The sequence below is a fragment of the Thalassophryne amazonica genome, chromosome 5 (assembly GCF_902500255.1).
Source record: "Thalassophryne amazonica chromosome 5, fThaAma1.1, whole genome shotgun sequence".
Lineage (NCBI taxonomy): Eukaryota > Metazoa > Chordata > Actinopteri > Batrachoidiformes > Batrachoididae > Thalassophryne > Thalassophryne amazonica.
The window spans coordinates 69649911-69675395 of NC_047107.1; the positions used below are offsets into that span (position 1 = coordinate 69649911).

Sequence of the window (25485 nt, forward strand, 5' to 3'; positions counted from 1 at the left end):
AATTCAGGGTTATTTTTCTACATAGTCTCCCTGTAACTCCACACACTTCTTCCAGCGGTGCTTGAATGCTTCGATTCCCTTGGCATAGAAGCTTTCATCTTGAGAGTCAAAATAGTCCTCAACGGCAGCCATCACCTCATCATTGCTCCGATAGTGCTTCCCAGCCAAGTTTTTTTCAGGTTTGGGAACAGATGAAAGTCCGAGGGTGCCAAGTCAGGGGAGTATGGTGGGTGATCTACCAGTTCGAATCCACACTCATGGATAGTGGCCATGGCCACTGTTGACTTGTGAGCTGGGGCATTGTCTTGATGGAACAGCACCCCTTTCGTCAGCTTTCCTGGTCGCTTCTTTTTGATAGCCTCACATAACTGTCTCAGTAGGTTAGAATAGTACTGTCCATTTATGGTTTGTCAAGATGGTCCATGAACACAATGCCCTTGGCATCCCAGAAAACTGAAACCATGACCTTCCCCGCAGATGAAATGACCTTGGCCTTCTTTGGAGGTGGTGACCTTGGGTGTTTTCACTGCATTGATTGTTTTTTTGTCTCTGGTTCAAAGTGGTGAACCCAATACTCATCCTGGGTAAGAAAACGTTCCATGTAATTGGCTGGATCCTCTTCAAATTTCACCAAGTTTGCCTTCGACATGACTAGCCTGGTGCGTTTCTGATCAGGCGTCAGAAGACGTGGCACCCACCGAGCTGACACCTTTGACATTCCAAGTTCTTCATGCAGAATGTGTTCAATTCTCTCACGGGATATTCCCACAGCATCTGCTAGCTGATTAATCGTTGATTGTCTGTCGTCCATCACCATTTCATGAACAAGGTCAATGTTTTTCTGGGTTGTGGCTGTTTCAGGCCGCCCAGACCTTGGGTCGTCTTCAAGGCTCTCTCTCTGCCCCTCTTAAATTCAGCTGCCCACTTCTGCACTGTAGATATGGAGGGAGCTTCATCCCCTAATGTAGCAACCATATCCGCATGAATGTCCTTGGGCTTTAACCCCTTCTTGTGCAGGTACTTAATCACACCGCGATGCCAGATTTTGTCCATTTTTGCCGTTTCCCTCTACCACAAACTTTCAAACTTGGCTATGAACCACAAACTACCTCACAACCTGGAAGAAAATAACAGTCATCAGAAGAGTTGAACTTAATGCATGCCAAGTTTTACTGAAATGGCATTTCTCCTTCTTGGTGATCCTTAGAACCTTTCAGCCTACCCTCGTAGTTACCATGAAAAGCTGTGGGCGCGCGCGCGCGCGCGGCTCACAGCATGTGGCCACGTGACCTGTGCGCGCAGATTGCGGAAATCAGCGCGTGTGCCTTGATAAATCCCCACAAACGGAGAGCACACAGAAAGTCAAGTGTTTCTGCCTGTAACATCATGGATTGCGGAATTACTCTGTCCAAGCTCGTCCTCCTCTTACTCAGCCTGGTATTTTGGGTGAGTTTTCTCATTCATTCATTTATTTATTTATTTATTTGTTCTTATCTTCGTAGTTTGTTTTCCAGCCCTTTGTTTGACAGATGAATGTGCCTGTTTTTTTTTTGTTTTTTTTTCTTGCAGTAGTATGTCTCTGGAGGGGTATTTTAAAAAAGGCAGGTTATTCATGATTGTTCTGATGAGTTTAATGCGGTAGAGTCTTTAAATCGTATAATAAATTTAGCGGACGCTCGTTAATCACGACTGCTTACTCATTTTCACGATTTATCGCACCTTTTAAATTCTGCTGTCAAAATAAACTCCAGAGGGTTATTATCGGCCAAACAAACAGGACGCGCAGAGGGCAGAATAAATTACAACTGTTTTGTATGTAGACAGACTACAAAGGGCTTTACGTCAGACATCAAACGAAACTGGGAAAGGTTGAAAGAAAAGTATTAAGGTTGGGGGGAGATCACAAATAACAAAGGGGGCAAGTTTCAACATTAAAGAGCGAAACAATCTTATGGATTTATTTATTTTTTTTTTATATTTTTTTTAATTCTTTGGAGACAAGATGATTTAGGTCATTTAGCCATTGATTGATGCATGGTTTAATTTTTAAAGGCAGTGGCTATCCTTACATAAATTCTATTTGCTCAATATCTAGGTCATGTGATCACGAGACTACTTTTTGATACTAGATTCCTAAGCGAACCACAACCACTGTTAGATATTATCTGTGCTAATTCTTTATTTTATGTTAGCTATCATGTATTTGTGTTATTTGTTTAGAAGATCTGAGAAATATAAGTTAAGTTTCAGACACAGGGAGATCTCCCCATTAATGAGAGCCAGTAACATTAGAAATGTGAGACTAAACCACACCCATTGTTAACACTCGCATTGTTTAAAAGTGTTGTACAAGCTACTTTGTGTGCTTTCACAAGATGGACACTGTCTGTGAGGGACACAGGCCTGGTTTTTGTTCTGACCTTTAATGAACTAAAAACGAGAATACAGTGGTTTGGTTCTTGGTAAGGGGCAGTTAGACGTCTTCAAATGAGACCTTTTTCATCAAACCTATGCAAACTGATATTATTCCCATTCTCCAAGGTCTAATTTAACTAAATATACCAGTTACTTTGATCTTGGACCTTGGCTATGCCTGCCTCAAGAGCCATGTAGTTTTATTGTTGACGTTTTTCAAAAATGCTGCAAAATGCGGGATATTATGTCCTTGTTTTCTTTGTAGCTTCCCAGAGGTTGATGCTATAGCATTGAAAGTGGTACCAAATGAAAGCTAATAAAAGTTTTTTGCATATGGTGTCAAACACATGAACACCTGTGTAAATTTTAACTAATTTTAATGCACAAACATACATATTTTTGATGCTTGGAAAGGATGACATCATATGATACATAACTTTATCTCAAAAATGTTACTCTATAGTCTATACAGCTTTACTCTATAAATATGTGTTGTGCAATTAAAGTTTTTCTAAGTAATGGTTTTAATATAGCATACAAACATATTAAGTTAGTACTAAGTAGCAGTCAAAATGGGAGGCTGTGTTCAACAATGTCAAGAGTCCTGACAACCCGATGTTAAAGAATGTGAAAGAGAAGTGGAACAAGTTGGATAAGGACTGCCCAAGAGTTCTGGGCCTAGTTGAACAAGACTTGAAACAGAAGAAGATAAGCGCAATTTCCTTGAGGAAGTAAATCCGAGGGCAGATTACAGAGAGGTGGCAGAGCTGTGCCTGATCCTCCTTGGTGAGGAACCTCCTCGAGGTATCCACTGGGCCAAGCCGGTTGCCATTCACCAGGCCCGCTGGATGGCCAGGAACATTTATGCTCATGTTTTCCAAGGACCTCAAATACTTGTACAGCAAGGACACTATCCTCAAGCTGGAGAGGATGAACAAGTTCCTGGCCTTATTCTACACCAGCCACTGGGTGACCACCACATCCGCTGCTGACGCTCCTATCCATGACCTCCAGCTTATGAAGGACATGCTGCAATAATGCAGCTACAGTTCCCACAGACTTGGTAGGGCCAGAGTCTCACTTTCTGTTTGATGCTCTTGGGGTGGAATGTGACTGGCTCACTACTCCTGCTGACACCTGGCAGCTACAGGAATGCACGGAAGTTTGTGAGGTCAGTGAAAGTTGGCTCTCACTGCGGTATTGTATCACTTCCTGTTCCGGAGCACAGCTGTGTTTTTCTGTATCTGTTAGCTGTTTAATCTGCGCAGTTAGATTGATCTAGTTATCTAGATTACGATTTGTTTCCCAGTGTAATCTTTACGTGCCTTAACTAAAGCACTCCTTCTGCTGAATCACCTCTAAATTATTTACACATTATTCACTTTGCGTGTTTTTAGGAATCCGCTAGCTTAGCGTAGCTACTAGCTCTTAGCCGATTTAGCATGGCGGCTTCTCCTGTCTCTCCCGCACTTTTCTGCTCTGGGTGTGAAATGTTTAGTTATTCCTCGGCCTCCTTTAGCAGTAACGGTACTTGTAATAAGTGTAGCTTATTCGTAGCTTTGGAGGCCAGGCTGGGCGAATTGGAGACTCGGCTCCGCACCGTGGAAAATTCTACAGCTAGCCAGGCCCCTGTAGTCGGTGCGGACCAAGGTAGCTTAGCCGCCGTTAGTTACCCCCTGGCAGATCCCGAGCAGCCGGGAAAGCAGGCTGACTGGGTGACTGTGAGGAGGAAGCGTAGCCCTAAACAGAAGCCCTGTGTACACCGCCAACCCATTCACATCTCTAACCGTTTTTCCCCACTCGACGACACACCCGCCGAGGATCAAACTCTGGTTATTGGCGACTCTGTTTTGCGAAATGTGAAGTTAGCGACACCAGCAACCATAGTCAATTGTCTTCCGGGGGCCAGAGCAGGCGACATTGAAGGAAATTTGAAACTGCTGGCTAAGGCTAAGCGTAAATTTGGTAAGCTTGTAATTCACGTTGGCAGCAATGACACCCGGTTACGCCAATCGGAGGTCACTAAAATTAACATTAAATCGGTGTGTAACTTTGCAAAAACAATGTCGGACTCTGTAGTTTTCTCTGGGCCCCTCCCCAATCAGACCGGGAGTGACATGTTTAGCCGCATGTTCTCCTTGAATTGCTGGCTGTCTGAGTGGTGTCCAAAAAATGAGGTGGGCTTCATAGATAATTGGCAAAGCTTCTGGGGAAAACCTGGTCTTGTTAGGAGAGACGGCATCCATCCCACTTTGGATGGAGCAGCTCTCATTTCTAGAAATCTGGCCAATTTTCTTAAATCCTCCAAACCGTGACTATCCAGGGTTGGGACCAGGAAGCAGAGTTGTAGTCTTACACACCTCTCTGCAGCTTCTCTCCCCCTGCCATCCCCTCATTACCCCATCCCCGTAGAGACGGTGCCTGCTCCCAGACTACCAATAACCAGCAAAAATCTATTTAAGCATAAAAATTCAAAAAGAAAAAATAATATAGCACCTTCAACTGCACCACAGACTAAAACAGTTAAATGTGGTCTATTAAACATTAGGTCTCTCTCTTCTAAGTCCCTGTTGGTAAATGATATAATAATTGATCAACATATTGATTATTCTGCCTTACAGAAACCTGGTTACAGCAGGATGAATATGTTAGTTTAAATGAGTCAACACCCCCGAGTCACACTAACTGTCAGAATGCTCGTAGCACGGGCCGGGGCGGAGGATTAGCAGCAATCTTCCATTCCAGCTTATTAATTAATCAAAAACCCAGACAGAGCTTTAATTCATTTGAAAGCTTGACTCTTAGTCTTGTCCATCCAAATTGGAAGTCCCAAAAACCAGTTTTATTTGTTATTATCTATCGTCCACCTGGTCGTTACTGTGAGTTTCTCTGTGAATTTTCAGACCTTTTGTCTGACTTAGTGCTTAGCTCAGATAAGATAATTATAGTGGGCGATTTTAACATCCACACAGATGCTGAGAATGACAGCCTCAACACTGCATTTAATCTATTATTAGACTCTATTGGCTTTGCTCAAAAAGTAAATGAGTCCACCCACCACTTGAATCATATCTTAGATCTTGTTCTGACTTATGGTATGGAAATAGAAGACTTAACAGTATTCCCTGAAAACTCCCTTCTGTCTGATCATTTCTTAATAACATTTACATTTACTCTGATGGACTACCCAGCAGTGGGGAATAAGTTTCATTACACTAGAAGTCTTTCAGAAAGCGCTGTAACTAGGTTTAAGGATATGATTCCTTCTTTATGTTCTCTAATGCCATATACCAACACAGTGCAGAGTAGCTACCTAAACTCTGTAAGTGAGATAGAGTATCTCGTCAATAGTTTTACATCCTCATTGAAGACAACTTTGGATGCTGTAGCTCCTCTAAAAAAGAGAGCTTTAAATCAGAAGTGCCTGACTCCGTGGTATAACTCACAAACTCGTAGCTTAAAGCAGATAACCCGTAAGTTGGAGAGGAAATGGCGTCTCACTAATTTATAAGATCTTCACTTAGCCTGGAAAAAGTGTCTGTTGCTCTATAAAAAGCCCTCCGTAAAGCTAGGACATCTTTCTACTCATCACTAATTGAAGAAAATAAGAACAACCCCAGGTTTCTTTTCAGCACTGTAGCCAGGCTGACAAAGAGTCAGAGCTCTATTGAGCTGAGTATTCCATTAACTTTAACTAGTAATGACTTCATGACTTTCTTTGCTAACAAAATTTTAACTATTAGAAAAAAAATTACTCATAACCATCCCAAAGACGTATCGTTATCTTTGGCTGCTTTCAGTGATGCCGGTATTTGGTTAGACTCTTTCTCTCCGATTGTTCTGTCTGAGTTATTTTCATTAGTTACTTCATCCAAACCATCAACATGTTTATTAGACCCCATTCCTACCAGGCTGCTCAAGGAAGCCCTACCATTATTTAATGCTTCGATCTTAAATATGATCAATCTATCTTTGTTAGTTGGCTATGTACCACAGGCTTTTAAGGTGGCAGTAATTAAACCATTACTTAAAAAGCCATCACTTGACCCAGCTATCTTAGCTAATTATAGGCCAATCTCCAACCTTCCTTTTCTCTCAAAAATTCTTGAAAGGGTAGTTGTAAAACAGCTAACTGATCATCTGCAGAGGAATGGTCTATTTGAAGAGTTTCAGTCAGGTTTTAGAATTCATCATAGTACAGAAACAACATTAGTGAAGGTTACAAATGATCTTCTTATGGCCTCGGACAGTGGACTCATCTCTGTGCTTGTTCTGTTGGACCTCAGTGCTGCTTTTGATACTGTTGACCATAAAATTTTATTACAGAGATTAGTGCATGCCATAGGTATTAAAGGCACTGCGCTGCGGTGGTTTGAATCATATTTGTCTAATAGATTACAATTTGTTCATGTAAATGGGGAATCGTCTTCACAGACTAAAGTTAATTATGGAGTTCCACAAGGTTCTGTGCTAGGACCAATTTTATTCACTTTATACATGCTTCCCTTAGGCAGTATTATTAGAAGGTATTGCTTACATTTTCATTGTTACGCAGATGATACCCAGCTTTATCTATCCATGAAGCCAGAGGACACACACCAATTAGCTAAACTGCAGGATTGTCTTACAGACATAAAGACATGGATGACCTCTAATTTTATGCTTTTAAACTCAGATAAAACTGAAGTTATTGTACTTGGCCCCTCAAATCTTGGAAACATGGTGTCTAACCAGATCCTTACTGTGGATGGCATTACCCTGACCTCTAGTAATACTGTGAGAAATCTTGGAGTCATTTTTGATCAGGATATGTCATTCAAAGCGCATATTAAACAAATATGACATTCACTGACTGTATGGGAAAAATGTTCTCAAAAACTAATCAAAAAACTGTGTTCATTTGTGGTGACTTAAATATTGATCTGCTCAATCCAAATAAGCATAAAATAACAGATGAATTTATCAGTATAATGTACAGTATGAGTTTATATCCAAAAATCACCAGGCCAAGCAGAATTACATCCCATAGTGCTACCTTAATTGATAATATATTCAGCAATGATATTGAGAATAACACTGTGAGTGGATTATTAATCAATGACATTAGTGATCATCTACCAGTTTTCATCGTTTATAATAGAAACCATCGGCAGAATCAGCCAGAGGAGAAAATAAAATACAGGCGAGTGCGGACAGAGGAAAACATGAACACACTAAAGAAGGATTTACAGGAGCAAAACTGGGAAAAGGTATACAGTGAAAGTGATGTTGATAGTGCATATGAAACTTTTTTACAAATTTACATCATTATATGATAAAAACTGTCCAATTAAACAAGACTACAGGAAACAAAAAATCCAAGCTCGACCATGGATGACGAAAGGGTTACGAAATGCATGTAATAAGAAAAATACACTGTATAGAGAATTCATAAAACTAAAGAGGCAGAAAATAGATATAAGAAATACAAAAATAGATTAACTAATATTATACGGGTATGTAGGAAGGAATATTATAGTAACATATAATAACAAAAACAATATTAAAGGAATATGGGATATATTAAATAGCATTATCAAAAATGGTAATAAAAAACAGAGTTACCCTCAGTATTTCATTAATAATGTCAAGAAGGAAAATAAGGATGAGGTAGTCAACGGTTTTAATAATTTTTTTGTAAATATTGGACCAAGCTTGGCAGAAAAAATTCCCGATTCCCAACCTGAGGATTGGGATAATAATCTCATAGAAAGAAATCCCTGTTCAATGTTCCTCACAGCAGTGGATGGAAATGAAATTATAGACATTGTGAATAATTGTAAATATAAAACATCTACCGATTTAAATGAAATTGATATGGTGGTGGTAAAACAGGTCATTGAATGGATTGTAGAACCATTAACATACATCTGTAACTTATCATTTCAAACCGGTAAATTTCCCAATCAAATGAAAATAGCTAAGGTTGTGCCGCTGCATAAGACTGGGGATAGACACCACTTCACAAATTATAGACCTGTTTCTTTGCTTCCACAATTTTCCAAATTATTAGAAAAGTTATTCAATAATAGATTAGACAAATTCATAAATAAACATAAATTACTTACTGATAGTCAATATGGATTCAGAGCACATAGTTCAACATCACTTGCATTAATAGAATCAGTTGAGGAGATTACAAACGCCATAGACCACAAATTACATTCAGTTGGAATATTTATAGACCTTAAAAAGGCTTTTGATACAATTAATCATGACATATTAATCAATAAACTTGAACAGTATGGGATTAGGGGGTTGGTGTTGCACTGGGTGAGAAGCTACTTAAGTAACAGAAAACAGTTTGTGAAGTTGGGGGAATATACATCATCATGCTTGGACAATGCTTGTGGCGTCCCACAGGGGTCAGTATTGGGTCCAAAACTGTTTCTAATTTATATAAATGATATTGTCAATGTTTCCAAAATATTAAAATTAGTATTATTTGCAGATGACACAAGCATTTTTTGTTCAGGGGGGGATTTGCAGGAGTTACTGAGGAGGATCAGTATAGAAATGGGAAAATTGAAAATATGGTTTGACAGAAACAAATTATCATTAAACTTAAGTAAAACAAAATACATGTTATTTGGCTATTGTAATATAGACATACAGGTTCAGTTACAAGTCGAGGGGGTAGATATTGAAAGGGTACATGAAAATAAGTTTCTGGGGGTGATAATAGATAAGATAAACTGGAAGACTCATATAAAACATATACAAAGTAAACTGTCAAGAAGCATTTCAGTTCTAAACAAAGCGAAACATATTCTGGACCACAACTCACTCCGCATTCTTTACTGCTCACTGGTTTTACCATATTTACAGTACTGTGCAGAGGTATGGGGTAATACTTATAAAGGTACAACACAATCACTATCAGTAATGCAGAAAAGAGCTATAAGAATTATTCATAATACTGGCTATAGAGATCATACAAATCCACTATTTTTACAATCCAAATTCTTAAAATTCACAGACTTGGTTCATTTTCAAACAGTACAAATTGTGTATAAAGCAATAAACAATTTACTTCCAGCAAATATTAAAAATATGTTTTTTAACAGATCAGGGGATTACAGTCTGAGGGGGAAATTTAATTTAAAGCATCAGTGGGCACGAACAACATTAAAAGGTTTCTGTATTTCTGTCTGTGGGGTGAGGATGTGGAACAGATTGGGAGTGGGGCTCAAGCAATGTCCAAGCATGAACCAGTTCAAACAGCGGTACAAAAATATGTTTTTTTCTGGGTATAGGGAGGAGGAAGGGTAATGAGGGTTAGGGTGTTTTTGTTTTTTGCTTCGGCTTGTAAATATATAGTATTTTGTATGTAAGTAGGTATGTGTAGGTGTATATTTATGTTTGTGTATATATGTGTATGTATATGTGTATGTATGTTGATGTGTGTATGTATATATGTATGTGTATGTGTATATATATATGTATATATATATTGATATCGGTTTAGGTGTGTAGGAATCTATGTGTATATGTGGCAAAGGGTATTACTGGTTGTGGGGAAGAAGGGGTAGGGATAAATAAGCTGATGCTTCACCCTACCCCTTTTCGGACATGTTGGGTACACAGTAGGAACTTTTTTGTTGTTGTCTTTACTGATCTATCTTGTAATTGTTGTTGTATCAAATGTTCGAAATAAACAGTATTCATTCATTCATTCATTCATTCATTCATTCATGGGTATCTGTTGCAACAGACAAAAGTTTCATGTGAATTTACTCCAGTCACAGCCACAGAAGTGTAAAACTCCTTCAGAGTTATTGGTGTCTTGATGGCTTCCTTTACTAATCTCCTTCTTGCATGGTCACTCAGGTTGTGAGAACTACCTACTCTCATCAGATTTACCATATGGTACCATACTGGTTGTTTTTCCTATTGATAGATGTCAATGAAGTCCAAGATTTATTCAGTGGCTTGAAAATGTTCATATGTCTATTTCCTAACTTGTCTACAGAAGGCCAGCTGTGAAAGTGATGATTTGTACTAGCCATCAAATCCTTATTTAATTTGTCTAGTTATGTATGGCCTCTGAAAAATATAATGTAATTTTTTTTAACCCCTTGAATTAAATCTTAATTCAGTAGGATAAGCATATCTTGATTATTTCTATTTTGTTGTGATAGTGTACAGAAGGAAAATTTAAAAAGTGGCCACTGCCCTGCTTGTATGAACACTGAACATAAACCAGAAATGTTGATGGCATGTCACTGTACTGGAGACGTCATCACTCCAGACCTGTAGACCGTGAATCTATGATGTATTTCAGTTTAATTTTTGTTCTCTAAAATGACAAATCCTGACACTGTGTAAGTAGCAGAAAATGAATAAAAATGCAGTGAGGTTGTTTACCTCTCTGTGTATGTAAAATCTGATATCTGTGAGGTAGAAACCGGTCTCTGTGGATTTGCAAGGGAAAACACTGGTTTGGTTTGTCTCTAAGTTTAGTACTCCTTTCACTTCCTCCTCTTGTGTATGGTTTTTACACCTCGCTCATGTCATCTGCCAGGTGTGAGAGTTGGACTAACAAGTCTGTCTTTATAACTTGTGGTCAGAGGTACAATATATCTACTGTATGTGATATAAAATTCTACATATGTTTCTTTCCTAAATTTTAAAGAACCTAAGATTTATAAGTACACACTTAAGCGTGTTAAGGGCTTAATTCAATAAACTCACTACAAATTAGTTGCACTTTCAAGTTGCTATTAAATATGTACAGCTGGAGACTGTCTAAAAGAATTAAAAAAATAACATTTTGGTCATATTCTATAGAGGTAGTGTGATGTGTAGACGCTACAGTCTGCTTTATAGTGTTAAACGCCAGTTCAGAGTGTGTAAGAAGATTAGAGGTGAACAGAGGCAGGGTACAAGTACTAAAGCCTCAGGAATCCCGTGACCCGAGTCATGGGGCTGCTGAGCAGGAATGATGACGCTCTGTTACACCAGTAAAGTGGAAAATATGAATCACAAGTCTGGTGCACGATAAGATGTTATTGATCCCACACTGGGAATTCACTTGTTGCAGCAGCAAAATTAAGACAGATGTAAATAAGTAGAACTGAAATGCCGAACACAAAGAAGCGAGGAAAAAAATAAAATAAAATAAAAGCAGTATTTACAAATTATGAAAAGCTATGTAGTGTGTGTGTATGTATGTGTGTGTGTGTGTATATATATATATATATATATATATATATATATATATATATATATATATATATATATATATATATATATATATATATATATATATATATACAAATGGGTAAAAGAAAACATTAGAGCTGAATAAAATGAAAGGAAAAACAGAATAAGAAACTGCACTATGAAAAGGTAATTGTACTGGGAATGTAATTACTCCAGAAATATAACTGGTATAAATTTTAAAAAATGAGATTATAACAAAGTGTAGAAATTAATGGTCGTACAGATAATCATGTTGTTGTAGTGCAAAAAGATGGTAATGATGTGATGAGAGCAGCAGCATCACAGTTCTGCTTTATTTTCAACACATTCACTTAGTTATTTCAATTCAGTTTTATAAAGTGCCAAATCACAACACAGTTCACCTCAAGAGCAGGGTCCAAAAGATCAGATCCAACTCAACAACAATATAAAACATTAACATTAAGCAATACAAAAGATCTGAGATTTGATTATAACTAACAGTAATAAAATAATAAAACAAAATTCCATAAAATACAATTTAAACAAAATGGGAATAAAAGTGCTAATCAGTGTCAATTAGACAAAGCAGAAAACTGATACGTTTTCAGTATATATATATTTTAAATGAGTCCACAGAATCAGTCTCTTATCACAATTGGCAAACTGTTTCATAGAAAAGGCCCCATAACCAGCTGACTAATTCACCTTTGAAACATCAAACACACATCACAACAATACATCTGTCCTTGTTTCTGTACTTTCTGGTGGGTTTCTGGGAAAACTATAAATGATGGATGACTCTAATGTAAATTTGGCCTGTAATATATAAGATACACACAAATGGGATTCAATACAGAGTCTTATTATTTCTCAGCTGGTTCAAGTGTTTGTGTTTTTTTTTTTTTTTTTGAGTTGCGGGGGGAGGATGGTGTTGGCTGATGATGGTGTGATTGAATGATTTTCCTACGTGACCCTGCAGAGACAGTCAGTCATTGATCTTTAGTGATGAAGAACAGTTCACTATTGTACTAAACAGTAGTTCACAGTTCATGTGTCACAGTCACAAGCAAAATTTAGTTTGGGTTTTTTTTTTTTTTTTTTTTTTTTTTTTTTTTAATCTTACAAAAAAGACCAAAATGTCATGGTGATAAGATAAATGCCCAAATATTTTAAGGATGTTAAAAATCAACTCAGTTTGTTGCTTTCAAGTTTTCATCTATGAAATGCACAGATTATGAAACCTAAATTTAAGTTTGATTACAGGCAGGTGGTCTGTGGTCCTGACGCAACTCCACATTACAGGGAGAAATGTGGCAGGGAAACTTCTGCACAGACACCAAGAGCACTAACCACTTGGCCACCATCCCTGCCGCTGCTTATACCCACTGAGGGTGTAAAACTCGTATCAACTTTTTTGTGGGAACTCTTTGTTTTAGCTACTGCATTTGAATATAAAAAGTTCTTATTCGGTGTGGCTAGGTAAAGTTGTCGTCATAAATATTGAGTACCTGCATGCTGAACTATCAATTGCTCATTTTGTGTGCATGTGCATTGTCTGACAGTTGTGTGTAATGGAGAGAACAATGGATCAAATTATGCATAATGTGTGTTTTGTATGTAGCATGTTAGACCCTTATTGTCATGGAGGTCTTTGACACGTTTGTCCATGTTTCCGCTATGCTCCCTGCAGGCTGCAGGAGCCTCGTTGGCATACGTTGGTGGCCATATGATCTCAAGCTACAGCACTTTTAGCACAATCATAGATGACCGGTCCACACTGGTTCCTGCGGGAATCATCATTGGTGTCAGTGTGGTGGTGTTCATCTTTGGTCTGGTGGGATGTTGCGCCACTCTCCAGGAGTCCAAAGTTGGTCTCGGCTGTGTAAGTGTCAAGTGGCAGAACCATGTGTGCATAACCTGTCCTTCATTCTGGCAGGTCCAACCTGTACAATGCGAAAAAGAAAATGCCAAGTATTAATGCAGTTGCTACATTTATCATCTTTGAGTATTATTATAATGTCTTTTGTTTCTGTTTCTTCCAGTTCTTCCTGATTATCTTATTGATCTTTGCAGCTGAAGTGGCTGCATTGGTTTGTGGCTTAATCTACCAAGGCAAGGTGAGAAATGTACTTTTCTTTATTTAAAAGAGCTTTGTAACACTTGGTAAGTTCATTTAATTTGTATAGTGTGTAGCACCAGAGCAACATACTAGACAGGATGATAAGAGCGGAGTTAGATCAGCAAGTTGGATGTGTTGTTCAGATGACTCAAAGGTCACTTCAGCCTGTGTGAATGCAACCTAAGAGAAAGCCCTTCGGAAACACGGTGTGCAGTGTCGTGACTCAGAACGGACAGGAATTTTACAAAGAAGCACAAAAGAAACCATCATTTGTCAATACCACTTCAGTGATGGCTGAAGCATAATCAGTAACTGAGTTTTCATCATCTTTCATAATATCACTTTTTATTATGCTAGTGATTCATCAAAATGTGTTTTCTGGGCTGTGGGGGTCATTTTATGGCTTTCCAGTGAATTCATTAATTTGTACAAAATTATGGCAAACTCTTAGGTGATCAATATGAGCTTTAGATTTAGTTTCTGAATATGACTTCATATTCTGACTTTTAATCAGTCACATATTTTACAGATCAAAGTGAGCAAATCTCTAGTTATGTTGTGGGGGGGTTGTCCGTTTTGCTTGCTCTTTGACCAGTCTCTTAGAAATAGTGCAGCAGATAACAGAATATTTACAGAGGAATCTTTCAAATGGTGAAACAAGGACCAAATTCAGCACAAATTAATTAATAAATGGAATAGTTTTGACTGTGTTGAGTGCTTGGTCTGCAGGGTAAAGGTCAAACAATGTCAGCATCTGTTTGATTCTATGACATGTAAAATGATAACTAAGCGTGACGTACAAACGTTTGCTTTTTAAAACCATATACACGCAACCAATAACTTGTACCACTTTTTTTTTTTTTTTTTTTTTTTAACCAAAATTGGTGCAGCTTGACTGACCTTTGGCACCATTCTTGCTGTTTTCACCCCATAACTCCATAACATTCAGTCATAGATAGTCCAACTAGACCTTTTTAGAATATTTGTGATCAGACAAATAATGTGGTATAGTTTTCAATACGATTGGAATATCTTTTCATTTTGAACCCTGTGTAAGTCTTCACTTGACCCCTACCTGGCTGCCTGTTGATAATTCAAGTGTGCCAGTTCTGGTGTTTGTTCCCAGAAATGAAAGATTAGTTATCTTCTCCACTAAATAGTTAATCTGTGCCACTGCACAAGTAGGGGAATAAGGGATTTGTCCTTCTGTTTAAGTGTAACCTGTGGCCATCCGGGTTCTTGAGCATTTGTCAGATTGTTCTTGAATTGATTGAGTCTGTATGTCACACAATTAAAACCTGCGTATGAACTTACAGTATTGCACTTGACAGACTGCTGTGTCCACAACAGAATCTCTGGAACCTCCTTGCAGACAGAACAAAAATGATTAATTGTAAATGACATGCTTATTAAAGAGGTTCACGTTGTGCTTGTGAACCTCTACATGTGTAACAGATGGAGGGACCATAATTATGCACAGAGCACATTTTAGTGTAACATCGTGATCCTTACAGTCATTTTCATGTGAAAATCATTTTTGCTTAACTGTTTTACAAAGTCAGTCTAGCCAATTTGTATAACTGTGTCTTATTTTATTTGCTTCTTGGTTATTTTTTTTATTCTGTTGGTGTTTTATTTATTTATCTTTGTTGCCTATTGTGGTGTTTTATGTAAGGACCATTTGACCTTTTTGTGTTATCCTTGAAATTCCATGAAATGTATACGCATATGTTTTAACACGTTTTGCTGTATGTTTTATATGGAATTTCTAAATCAATCAATCATAACATTATAAAAATGCTTTGCTAATCATCGGTTGCAAACATAAGGTGCATGTAACTATAGTTGATGCACCGCATCTTGGCGGATGGCAACACAGGTATGGGACATTTTTTGGTCCTAGCAGATCAGTTACACCATGTGAACAAATGTCAGAAGTTACATTTGATTTATTTCAGTTTTGCTGAGGTAAACTGCTTGTTTAAGAGATTAAGGGTTTTTAATGTTGTGAGGGTAATTAAAACCAGTCTGTGCATTTAATACTTTGATGCAGACTTTATGTGAGTGAAACACAATGCTATGTGTAACTGACATAGAGTAGTAATGCCTGTAACTCCTAGTGGTGTGTGTGCATGCAGTTTTTGGCCAGTCGTGAATGTATAACTGAGCACAAGGCATATAGCTATAAGTGGCTGAATTTCATTTTGTGCTTGCTGTAATTAACACAAAATCGTCATTTATGTGCTGCTGTTGTCCTGGTACCACCCACTGTCATGTGTGCAATTATTCTTAGTAAATCACCTGCAAAACATCCTCCAGCCAAACATGCAAAAGTCTGGAAAGCCCACACAATTTAGCACTTATTTAATTTTCTAAGCGACACCACTGCTAATGTGCGTACACGCACACACAGCTGTCTGTTGTGGCCATTTTTTGACTCCAAAGGACCATGGTCTCATCCCAAATTCTAGTCGGGAACAACGGATGACACTTTTTTGCCACCAGACAAAATATTTAAATGCACAGTTAATCAGTTAGCTCTATCTGCCCTAGTGTGACACGGCCTTAATCAAGTGAGCTGTGATTTAGAGCAGTGATAGTGGTATAGGGTAGAGTGGCGACATGATGAGTCGGAAAAAAACAAATGGTCATGTGACTCGTGGTGCCATGTTAGGTTTAAAATGGCGTTCACTGTTAATGTGTCTGCATGTAAATCCACCGATTTTATTTATTTATTTGCTGAAAATGCCAGGTTGCTGTGCATTTGGATGCACAAATAGACACAACAAGAGCTTCAAGATGTACAGATTCCCTTCAGATCTGAACAGAAGAAACATTTGGGAAAATAAAGTCAGCCGTGTGGGATGGAAGCTGACATCATCATCAAAGTTGAGAGGAAAATTCAGTTACTATGTACAGTAATACTCACCTAAACCAGATACTCACAGTCACCGGACAAAAGTCCCAAAGTTTTTGTATTGTTTTCACATTGGATAAAATGTCCCGTTCGATTGCAATGTATTTCCATTAAAAACCCAGAGCAGTCTGGATGTGCACAGTAACAGAGGTACAAATTAAAGTTCAGCTCTGACACTAATCAATTTGAGAAAAGTGGGACCAGAGTCATTTCCCTGATTAAAAGTCCGACCATTTTTTTTTTTTTTTTTTTTTTCTTTTTTCACACCGTGCTCACCGTGCTCCCAACCTTAAAAACAATAGATTGTAGTTTGTGAGGTCTTTTGTAAAGGCCTGATAGCCGCATTGGGTGTCTGTGCAGATTAAGGAAAACTTGGAACGCTCTATGAATAAGACCTTCATGAACTACAATGGCCAAAAGGAGACCAAAGCTGTGGATGACCTGCAAACTCAGGTTAGTGTTAACTCGCTGCATTTCATTACCTTTGTTCTGTCAATCTTACTTTGATTTTTCTTATCATTTTTCTCATTTGCATTCTTTCTTGCATTAAATTTGTCTTCTTTTTTCTTTTGGTTAAAACTTGATAACTGGTGCTTCCCTCTCCCCCCGTCTCTTTCAGGTAGCTGCAACCACTGTAAAATAGTGTAGTTCTCTTTAACTAATGATCTGTTTTTATTTATTTCCCCGTGTGATTGTGAGAGATGCAACTTAAAATAAGTTAACTTGAAAGAAAATTACAAGTCTGTGCTACTGCTTAATTACTTGGATTTGGTGAACATTACAGATTAATGATGTAGTCTAAGAGCAGCTTTGTGTTTTGTGTGTGTGTGTGTGTTTTTTATTATTATTATTAAAAGGATTTGTTTTTGCTGTGACACACATGTAACCTTGTCTCTTTATTTCTGGCTGTTCTGTAACACCTGTCCTTTGACTGCTTCTGTTGTAGTTGCAGTGCTGTGGTATTTATAATGCCTCCAGCTGGGCAACAACTCCCTGGTTCAACAGCCACAACAACACTGTGCCCTTGTCCTGCTGCAAAAACAGGAACAACACAGCGTGCATCGGGAAACTGAACCAGCCAGACCTGCTTTATGAGGAGGTAAATCTTTCAGTTGGTCTGGACTTCTGCCTTCAATGTAAAAGATTTATTTGCATGCAATATTAAAATGTTCAGTTGTACTAGGGAGATATTTATTGTTTTACATGCTTTCATAAACTAAACGGTTTTCTGTGTGGGTCATCTCCAAGCGGTAAGCTTTGATGGGCTCAGATGAAGCCTTCCCAGAAAAAGAAGAAAAAAATAATGTTGTAGTTGCTTGACTAGCAGCTTGAAGCTGGCTCCAAAAGTCAACAAGATTCCATTCAAGTCCATGTTAAAATGTCCAACTACAGAGCAGAAATTAACATGTTTACAGCCTGGTAGAAAAACTGTTTTGGTCTCTATAGTTATGTATAACTGGGGGCATGGTCACTTTGAGTGACAGCAACTGAACCCATCACAGCTCTCACTGTCCACTTGATGCGCCTGCTAGCTGTTTTGGAGGGCTGTGTATTGTAGTTTGGAGCATTTTATTACATACATCTGGAATAATATGGCTTGTTGTGTGGTGAAATGTCTTAATTAATCATCAAATACATTCCCGCTGCAATATTCATGCCAAGTGAAATGCTTGTCATATTTAATGTTTTATGCTAACAGTGTTGGCACTCCCATTGGTAGCTTCATCGATTAGTTCCCTTTAATACACAATTACTGAGAAAATAAGTGTTCATAACTTTTTCTAATGCTCACACCAAAACAAACTGTTAGAACAACTGCACAGTCCCCAAAAATATGATTAAACACCAGAAACAAGGTTAGCCTGTTAGCGGTGATTCTGTCTCGAAGAGACTCTCATGTACAGGCTTCTTTTGTCACACGCTGAGCCAACCGGGATCCACCTCTTTATGCATTGTTGAGATCATCGTGATGTAGCCAGAATCTGCGCCGCCATTGTGTCATAAACTGCGCCTATATGCTGGATCAGGTACTGTGATGAACACTCCTGGCCAGAAGGTAACTGTAATGCACCATTAAACTGGATGCCAACTACCGTAAACCAAGGTGTGTATTGGGGGGGTGCTGTTAAACTGTCCATCTATTTATTTATATATATATTATTGACCAGAAAATACAGTACACAATCTGAATGTAAGGTACTCGGGAGAGATGAATTACTTCTAGGTTTTTTTTGTTTGTTTTTTTTATCCTGTATATGCAATATTCCAAGCATGAAGGAAACAAAAAAAACTGTGCTTTTTAACCCTGACCAATGTAATGTGCTTTTAAAATTGCTTGTTGCATCAACCCAAATAGTCAAGTTCACAGTGATGTTGCGCTTTAATTTGCTATCATGTTGCCTGTAGGGATCCACATGAAAATTCAGTAAGGTATGTCTTCTATAATATATTCCAATTCTAAGGTATACCTCTACTAGTTTATGCTAAGGTATATGTAAATATCTAAAAAAAAAAAAAAAAGCAGAGTAGAGTAGAGCCACTTAGGTGCCTGGTCTTGAAAACCAGGGATGGTAGGTTGAAAAGCTTTTTTTTTTTTTTTTTTTTTTTTTTTTTTTTTTTTTTTTAGCCCATGGGATCTCTCCCTAGCCACCCAAGTGGCTCAAGAAAATGGACATATCATAAGACATATAATAAAAAAATAGACATCATGTATATAAGTAATATTTACATAATAATGGTAATAAACAACATATACAAGAAATATGGTTACTATATAATATTATAGGAATAAGCTTCTAAAACCTAAATATTAATAAAGGAGAAGATTGTAGCATATGTACACTTAGTCTATAGACTAGCAGCAAAATCAAATTACAGCTAGTAGGCTAAGCTATAAATATGGTTATTTTATTATAGAAACAGAAGCTATGATGTAATATGTTAGGTATCTATCTAAAGTAAACATGCTCTAGATTGGGTAATGTTTATAAAATAGGTAGCTGACATTTTTCAAGGGTGGTAATAAAAAAGTTTGCGTTGAAACGGCGTGTGAGTCCAGAATGTTTTTTAGAACCTTAGACCTTAACAGTTTTTACAGGAAGGACTCTTATTTCCTGTTAATTATGTAAAAAATAAATAAATGCTAATTCAGTGTCTTAATATATTTATAAATTGTTTAGGTTCTTGTTATCAAATAATAATAATAATAATAAAGATTTTTATTACTTCTATTTTGTCATTTGATTTTTATATGGACCATAATCGAAATAAGTGTTTTCACTTTCTTGTAGGGCTGCAGCTATCAGTTATTTTAGTAATCGAGTATTCTGGCGATTAATCGGATAAAAAGTACTTCGTTTTTGAACATCAATAATCCAGGGCCCTTCCGAAGCACTGGCACAATGTCGCTGCGCCAGTGTTGACTTTTTGCTGAAATGGCAATGGGATGTGGTTTCTGTTTTGCTTTTTCCCCAACTTGTAATTTTTTTTTTTTTTTTTTTTTTTTTAAGGGCAGTGGATTGAGCCCTTTTTTTGTTGTTGTTGTTTGTTTGTTTTTAAATCTCTCTTCCTCTGCAATTCAGCAGATGCATTTCAGGTGGAGGTTGAACATACAAGCCCCACAGTCAGTTTTTTATTATTACTTTAAGTTGCAGTGAAAAAAAGCGAAAATTAAAAAGCGAAACACTCGATACGAGTCTGAGCAAAACACAGAAAAAAGAGTGGACTTTTGCTGAGAGGATCCTTCAGAAACTGTTTGTCAGTGTGGCCAGGGACAGAGCTGTGACTCACCCGGTTGTGAGCGGAGTGCTGAGAGCCCCTTACACTGGGTAGAGAGAGACAGCAGCTGGCCGCCGGGCGAATAGTCACTTCCCACATAGAACGAACCGTGTGTTTTTTTTGTGTTTTTTTTTTTTTTAAATAGACAAACGCTGCTTTGATTTAAATGCGCAGTCAGTCTATTTCAGATGATCAACATAGACCCTCTTTCTCTTAAAAGGCTTTATTTTACTCTGTGTGTGGCGTTGGAAAGCAGTAGTTTTTAGATTAGCCTTTACACTGTTTATGGGCATGCTCTAGTCTTACAGCACCACACACAGGCCTGGCATATGTACTACAACGTTAAACGAAGCTTCGAGGCACAGAATTTGCCTCAAACATTTTTTGTAAGATTTATTCGAGTTACTCGACTAATCGTTTGAGCCCTACTTTTTTGTGTCATCTGTGTATTTACAATTATATAATGTACTTGCATTGAACTTATTAAATAAAATCACATATGCTGAGGCCACTAGACTTTTAATATATAGATGATTTACTGCCACCTGCTGGATTGGTGCATGAGTCCAGAATTTAATTATCAACATCCATTGTTCACTGTTGTTAACTAATATCCCTAATTTCTCGAAAAATATTTGTCTTATCAACTTTCTGTTTTCTCAGTGTTCATCCATGACCCAAAATACAAAGTATGGCAAATGTCAGCTCTCTCCAGTTACTCCATGATCAGAGCCATATGTACACAGAGGCCACTTGGTTATTAATATTTCAATTTTAGAGTTATTAGATTTTTTTTAATTATTTTATTTTAAGACTCTACAGAAGTTACCCCCCACCACCATCACCATCAGCACACATTATTTTTAAATATTTGGATCAATTAGTTATTTGTGCTAAAGGTCATCCTACTGGTATTGACCTCTTTAAAGCCGAAGACCTCAAGGAGGGCAGATATCCTGAGCATAATATTTATTTCATGATATTTTTGCGCCTTTTTTGGTTGTTTTTGTGTAACCCCATTCCTACAATCAAATAAAATGTAATACTTTAATAAATTTACATAGATACTACTTACCTCTATTGAATAGAATCAAATGCTTCATGTCTAGGAATTGTGTGTATTTTTTTTCTTTGCTGTATGTGTGTGCTTTTTAGGGCTGTGAAGGAAAGCTTGAGCAGTTCCTCCAGAGTGTGCTAGTTTACGCTATGCTGGTCATCCTGGGCTGTGCCCTCTTCAAGGTAAATGTTGATTTGTAAGTGGTGTATGACCTCACAAAGATGTGTGCTGAAATTCTGGAGGTACTGCTGACTGATCTGACGTTACCAGTCTTCAGACAAACTTGTTTTACAGTAGAAACGTACGTAGCTCTGCTGAACGTAAAACACACTTACGATAAGTTGTTGGGTATGAGGCTACAACCGCTGGCAAAAACTATGGAATCACCGGCCTCGGAGGATGTTCATTCAGTTGTTTAAGTTTGTAGAAAAAAAGCAGATCACAGACATGACACACAACTAAAGTCATTTCAAATGGCAACTTTCTGGCTTTAAGAAACACTATAAGAAATCAGGAAAAAAAATTGTGGTAGTCAGTAACGGTTACTTTTTTAGACCAAGCAGAGGGGAAAAAAATATGGAATCATTCAATTCTGAGGAAAAAATTATGGAATCATGAAAAACAAAAGAACGCTCCAACACATCACTAGTATTTTGTTGCACCACCTCTGGCTTTTATAACGGCTTGCAGTCTCTGAGGCATGGACTTAATGACAAACAGTACTCGTCATCAATCTGGCTCCAACTTTCTCTGATTGCCTTTGCCAGATCAGCTTTGCAGGTTGGAGCCTTGTCATGGACCATTTTCTTCAACTTCCACCAAAGATTTTCAATTGGATTAAGATCCGGACTATTTGCAGGCCATGACATTGACCCTATGTGTCTTTTTGCAAGGAATGTTTTCACAGTTTGTGCTCTATGGCAAGATGCATTATCTTGAAAAATTATTTCATCATCCCCAAACATCCTTTCAGCTGATGGGATAAGAAGTGTCCAAAATATCAACGTAAACTTGTGCATTTATTGATGATGTAATGACAGCCATCTCCCCAGTGCCTTTACCTTACATGCAGCCCCATATCATCAATGACTGTGGAAATTTACATGTTCTCTTCAGGCAGTCATCTTTATAAATCTCATTGGAACGGCACCAAACAAAAGTTCCAGCATCATCACCTTGCCCAATGCAGATTCGAGATTCATCACTGAATATGACTTTCATCCAGTCATCCACAGTCCACGATTGCTTTTCCTTAGCCCATTGTAACCTTGTTTTTTTCTGTTTAGGTGTTAATGATGGCTTTCGTTTAGCTTTTCTGTATGTAAATCCCATTTCCTTTAGGTGGTTTCTTACAGTTCGGTCACAGACGTTGACTCCAGTTTCCTCCCATTCGTTCATCATTTGTTTTGTTGTGCATTTTCGATTTTTGAGACATATTGCTTTAAGTTTTCTGTCTTGACGCTTTGACGTCTTCCTTGGTCTACCAGTATGTTTGCCTTTAACAACCTTCCCATGTTGTTTGTATTTGGTCCAGAGTTTAGACACAGCTGACTGTGAACAACCAACATCTTTTGCAACATTGCGTGATGATTTACCCTCTTTTAAGAGTTTGATAATCCTCTCCTTTGTTTCAATTGACATCTCTACTGTTGGAGCCATGATTCATGTCAGTCCACTTGGTGCAACAGCTCTCCAAGGTGTGATCACTCCTTTTTAGATGCAGATCTGATTTGATGCAGGTGTTAGTTTTGGGGATGAAAATTTACAGGGTGATTCCATAATTTGTTTTCCTCAGAATTGAGTGATTCCATATTTTTTTTTTTTTTTCCCCCACCTCTGCTTGGTCTAAAAAAGTAACCATTACTGACTGCCACAATTTTTTTTTTCTTGATTTCTTATAGTGTTTCTTAAAGCCAGAAAGTTGCCATTTGAAATGACTTTAGTTTTGTGTTATGTCTGTGATCTGCTTTTTTCTACGAAATTAAACAACTGAATGAACATCCTCCGAGGCCGGTGATTCCATAATTTTTGCCAGGGGTTGTAAATATGGTGGGTCTCCTTCCAACCAACAAATTCCCAAATTTGTCATGCTATTCACATGAGTGGCCTTATTTATTTATGTTTAAAGTGTTTGAGATTACCATATAGTCAAAGTCAAATTTATTTATATAGTGCAATCAAAGCTGCCCAAAGTGCTTCACAGATACAAAATAAAAAGGTATAAAATAGAAAATACAAGATCCAAACACTAATAAATACAATAAAAGTTTGCTGCTCTGCTTAAGTGTTGAAGGCCTGTGCAAAAAGATGGGTCTTCAAGTAATGACTTAAAATGACTTAAGGAAGACACAGATCTAATATTAAAAGGAAAGCTGTTCCACAGCTTAGGAGCAGCTACAGAGAAGGCCCTGTCTCCTCTGGTTTCAAACCTGTTCTTGGCACATTGAGAAGGAGCTGATTGGTGGACCTCATCATCTTTGAGGGAGCATAAGAGGACAACAGCTCAGATAGATAAGGTGGAGCCAAACCATTCAAGCATTTAAATAAAATTGATCTTTGGATGTGGGAATTAAAATGAGAATGAATTTAAAATTGGCAAATCAATCATTCCAACCCAGCACTACTTCACACTGGTTGCTCACCATGGGAACACGTACATGAATGAAAATGGTTCTGTTCAAATGTCTTCAAGGGGAGATAATTGGCTAAACCTATATTGAACTTTTCCTTTGGCTGAATACTTGTAGAATTAGTGCATGTGAAGCATTTATATTTGTTTCTTCTTACAGTTCTTGGGGATGGTGAGTGTTTGTGTGATCACCTGTAGAAGTAGCAGCTTGAGGAGTGGCTACCAGCCTCTGTATGCCTGAACCCCCTCCTGCACCTCTCAATGATGTGAAACATCAGCAGCTGCTTCACAGGAACTAAGTGCAATTCCTATAGATAGCATCGTATCCTCTTATTGCACCTCCTCATCTTGCTATGATAGGCCTATCATATCTTTTTCTTTCCTCCAGTGTTGATTTTGAAGTACATACTTGACTGTCAGGTGGATCATTCTGACGTAATCCTCATGTAATGAAATCAGTACAATGTTCCTTTCACTTGTGACGTATTACCAAAAATATACTTATAGATTTGAATTGAGCCAAAGCACTAACTTAATTTTGACAGGTTTCTATGAAGCAGGTGTGAAAGGGGCCACAAATTGCTGAGTTTCTGGAGCGTTCTGTTGCCTTTAGCACAACAGATAACAGATAAGATGCCTTTTTAATGTAATTAAATTATAGGAATATCTCCGAAGCTGCTATAAAGACAGTTTCCCTTGCTAAACCTAAACTCAAATGCCACTCTTCAGATGCGCAAAAGTAGACATCAAATCTGGTAATGACTTCATAAAAACATGTTGTAGTTAGGTGTGGCAAACTGACATATATTGATCCATATTACTGTGACTTTTCTTTGCTGCCACAGTGTCATAAGTGGAATATGTGAACTGTTTCACTTAGGATAATGTGAGAAGGCCTTACTGTCTTTGAAAGGACATCTTTGGAATGTAGGTGGAGGACATGTGCAAAAAATATATAAATCTTAAGCTGTCAGTGTTTCTTAAAATGCAGTAGATTGTGTTTTTGAAACTGGTGATTTCCTTTCATATTTAGAAGTTGCAGTTTTGATAACCTATTAAATATGTAATATTTTTATGGTTGGTCAACTGTATTGTTTGTTTGCTTCTAAAATAAAAGTATCAACACAATCATTTGGAGTCTGGTGTACCTTTATTACTTTTTGTAAATGTTGTGCCTGGTACAGTCTACAAAATTTAACCCTTTTCATGGTGTACCCAGTGACCGCACCCTTCACTGACTCTTATCTGGAATAAGTGGGTTTAGAGAATGCATATGGACAACACCAGCCTGACCTTTTTGTTGGGGTCTCTGATGCAATAACTAACAAAAACTTACAGGCAGTGCG

The 25485-nt window shown here is 37.7% G+C and overlaps 1 protein-coding gene across 1 annotated transcript; it reads left to right on the plus strand.

The window, feature by feature from the left end:
• Positions 1–1290: 1290 nt before the first annotated feature.
• tspan36 (tetraspanin 36) lies at positions 1291–25270 on the plus strand. The gene is made up of 7 exons (XM_034170490.1): positions 1291–1446; positions 13331–13522; positions 13683–13757; positions 17037–17129; positions 17623–17775; positions 21609–21692; positions 24300–25270. The coding sequence occupies exons 1-7, from the start codon at positions 1387–1389 to the stop codon at positions 24378–24380; spliced, it is 738 nt and encodes a 245-aa protein (XP_034026381.1). The 5' UTR covers positions 1291–1386; the 3' UTR covers positions 24381–25270.
• Positions 25271–25485: the final 215 nt, after the last annotated feature.

What these genes read in the sequence shown, in the direction of transcription:
- tspan36 (XM_034170490.1), top strand. Translation starts at nt 1,387, where the DNA reads ATGGATTGCGGAATTACTCTGTCCAAGCTCGTCCTCCTCTTACTCAGC. An exon ending in TACTCAGCCTGGTATTTTGG is followed by an intron (nt 1,447 to 13,330) that starts GTGAGTTTTCTC and finishes TGCTCCCTGCAG; the next exon opens with GCTGCAGGAGCCTCGTTGGC. An exon ending in CCAAAGTTGGTCTCGGCTGT is followed by an intron (nt 13,523 to 13,682) that starts GTAAGTGTCAAG and finishes TGTTTCTTCCAG; the next exon opens with TTCTTCCTGATTATCTTATT.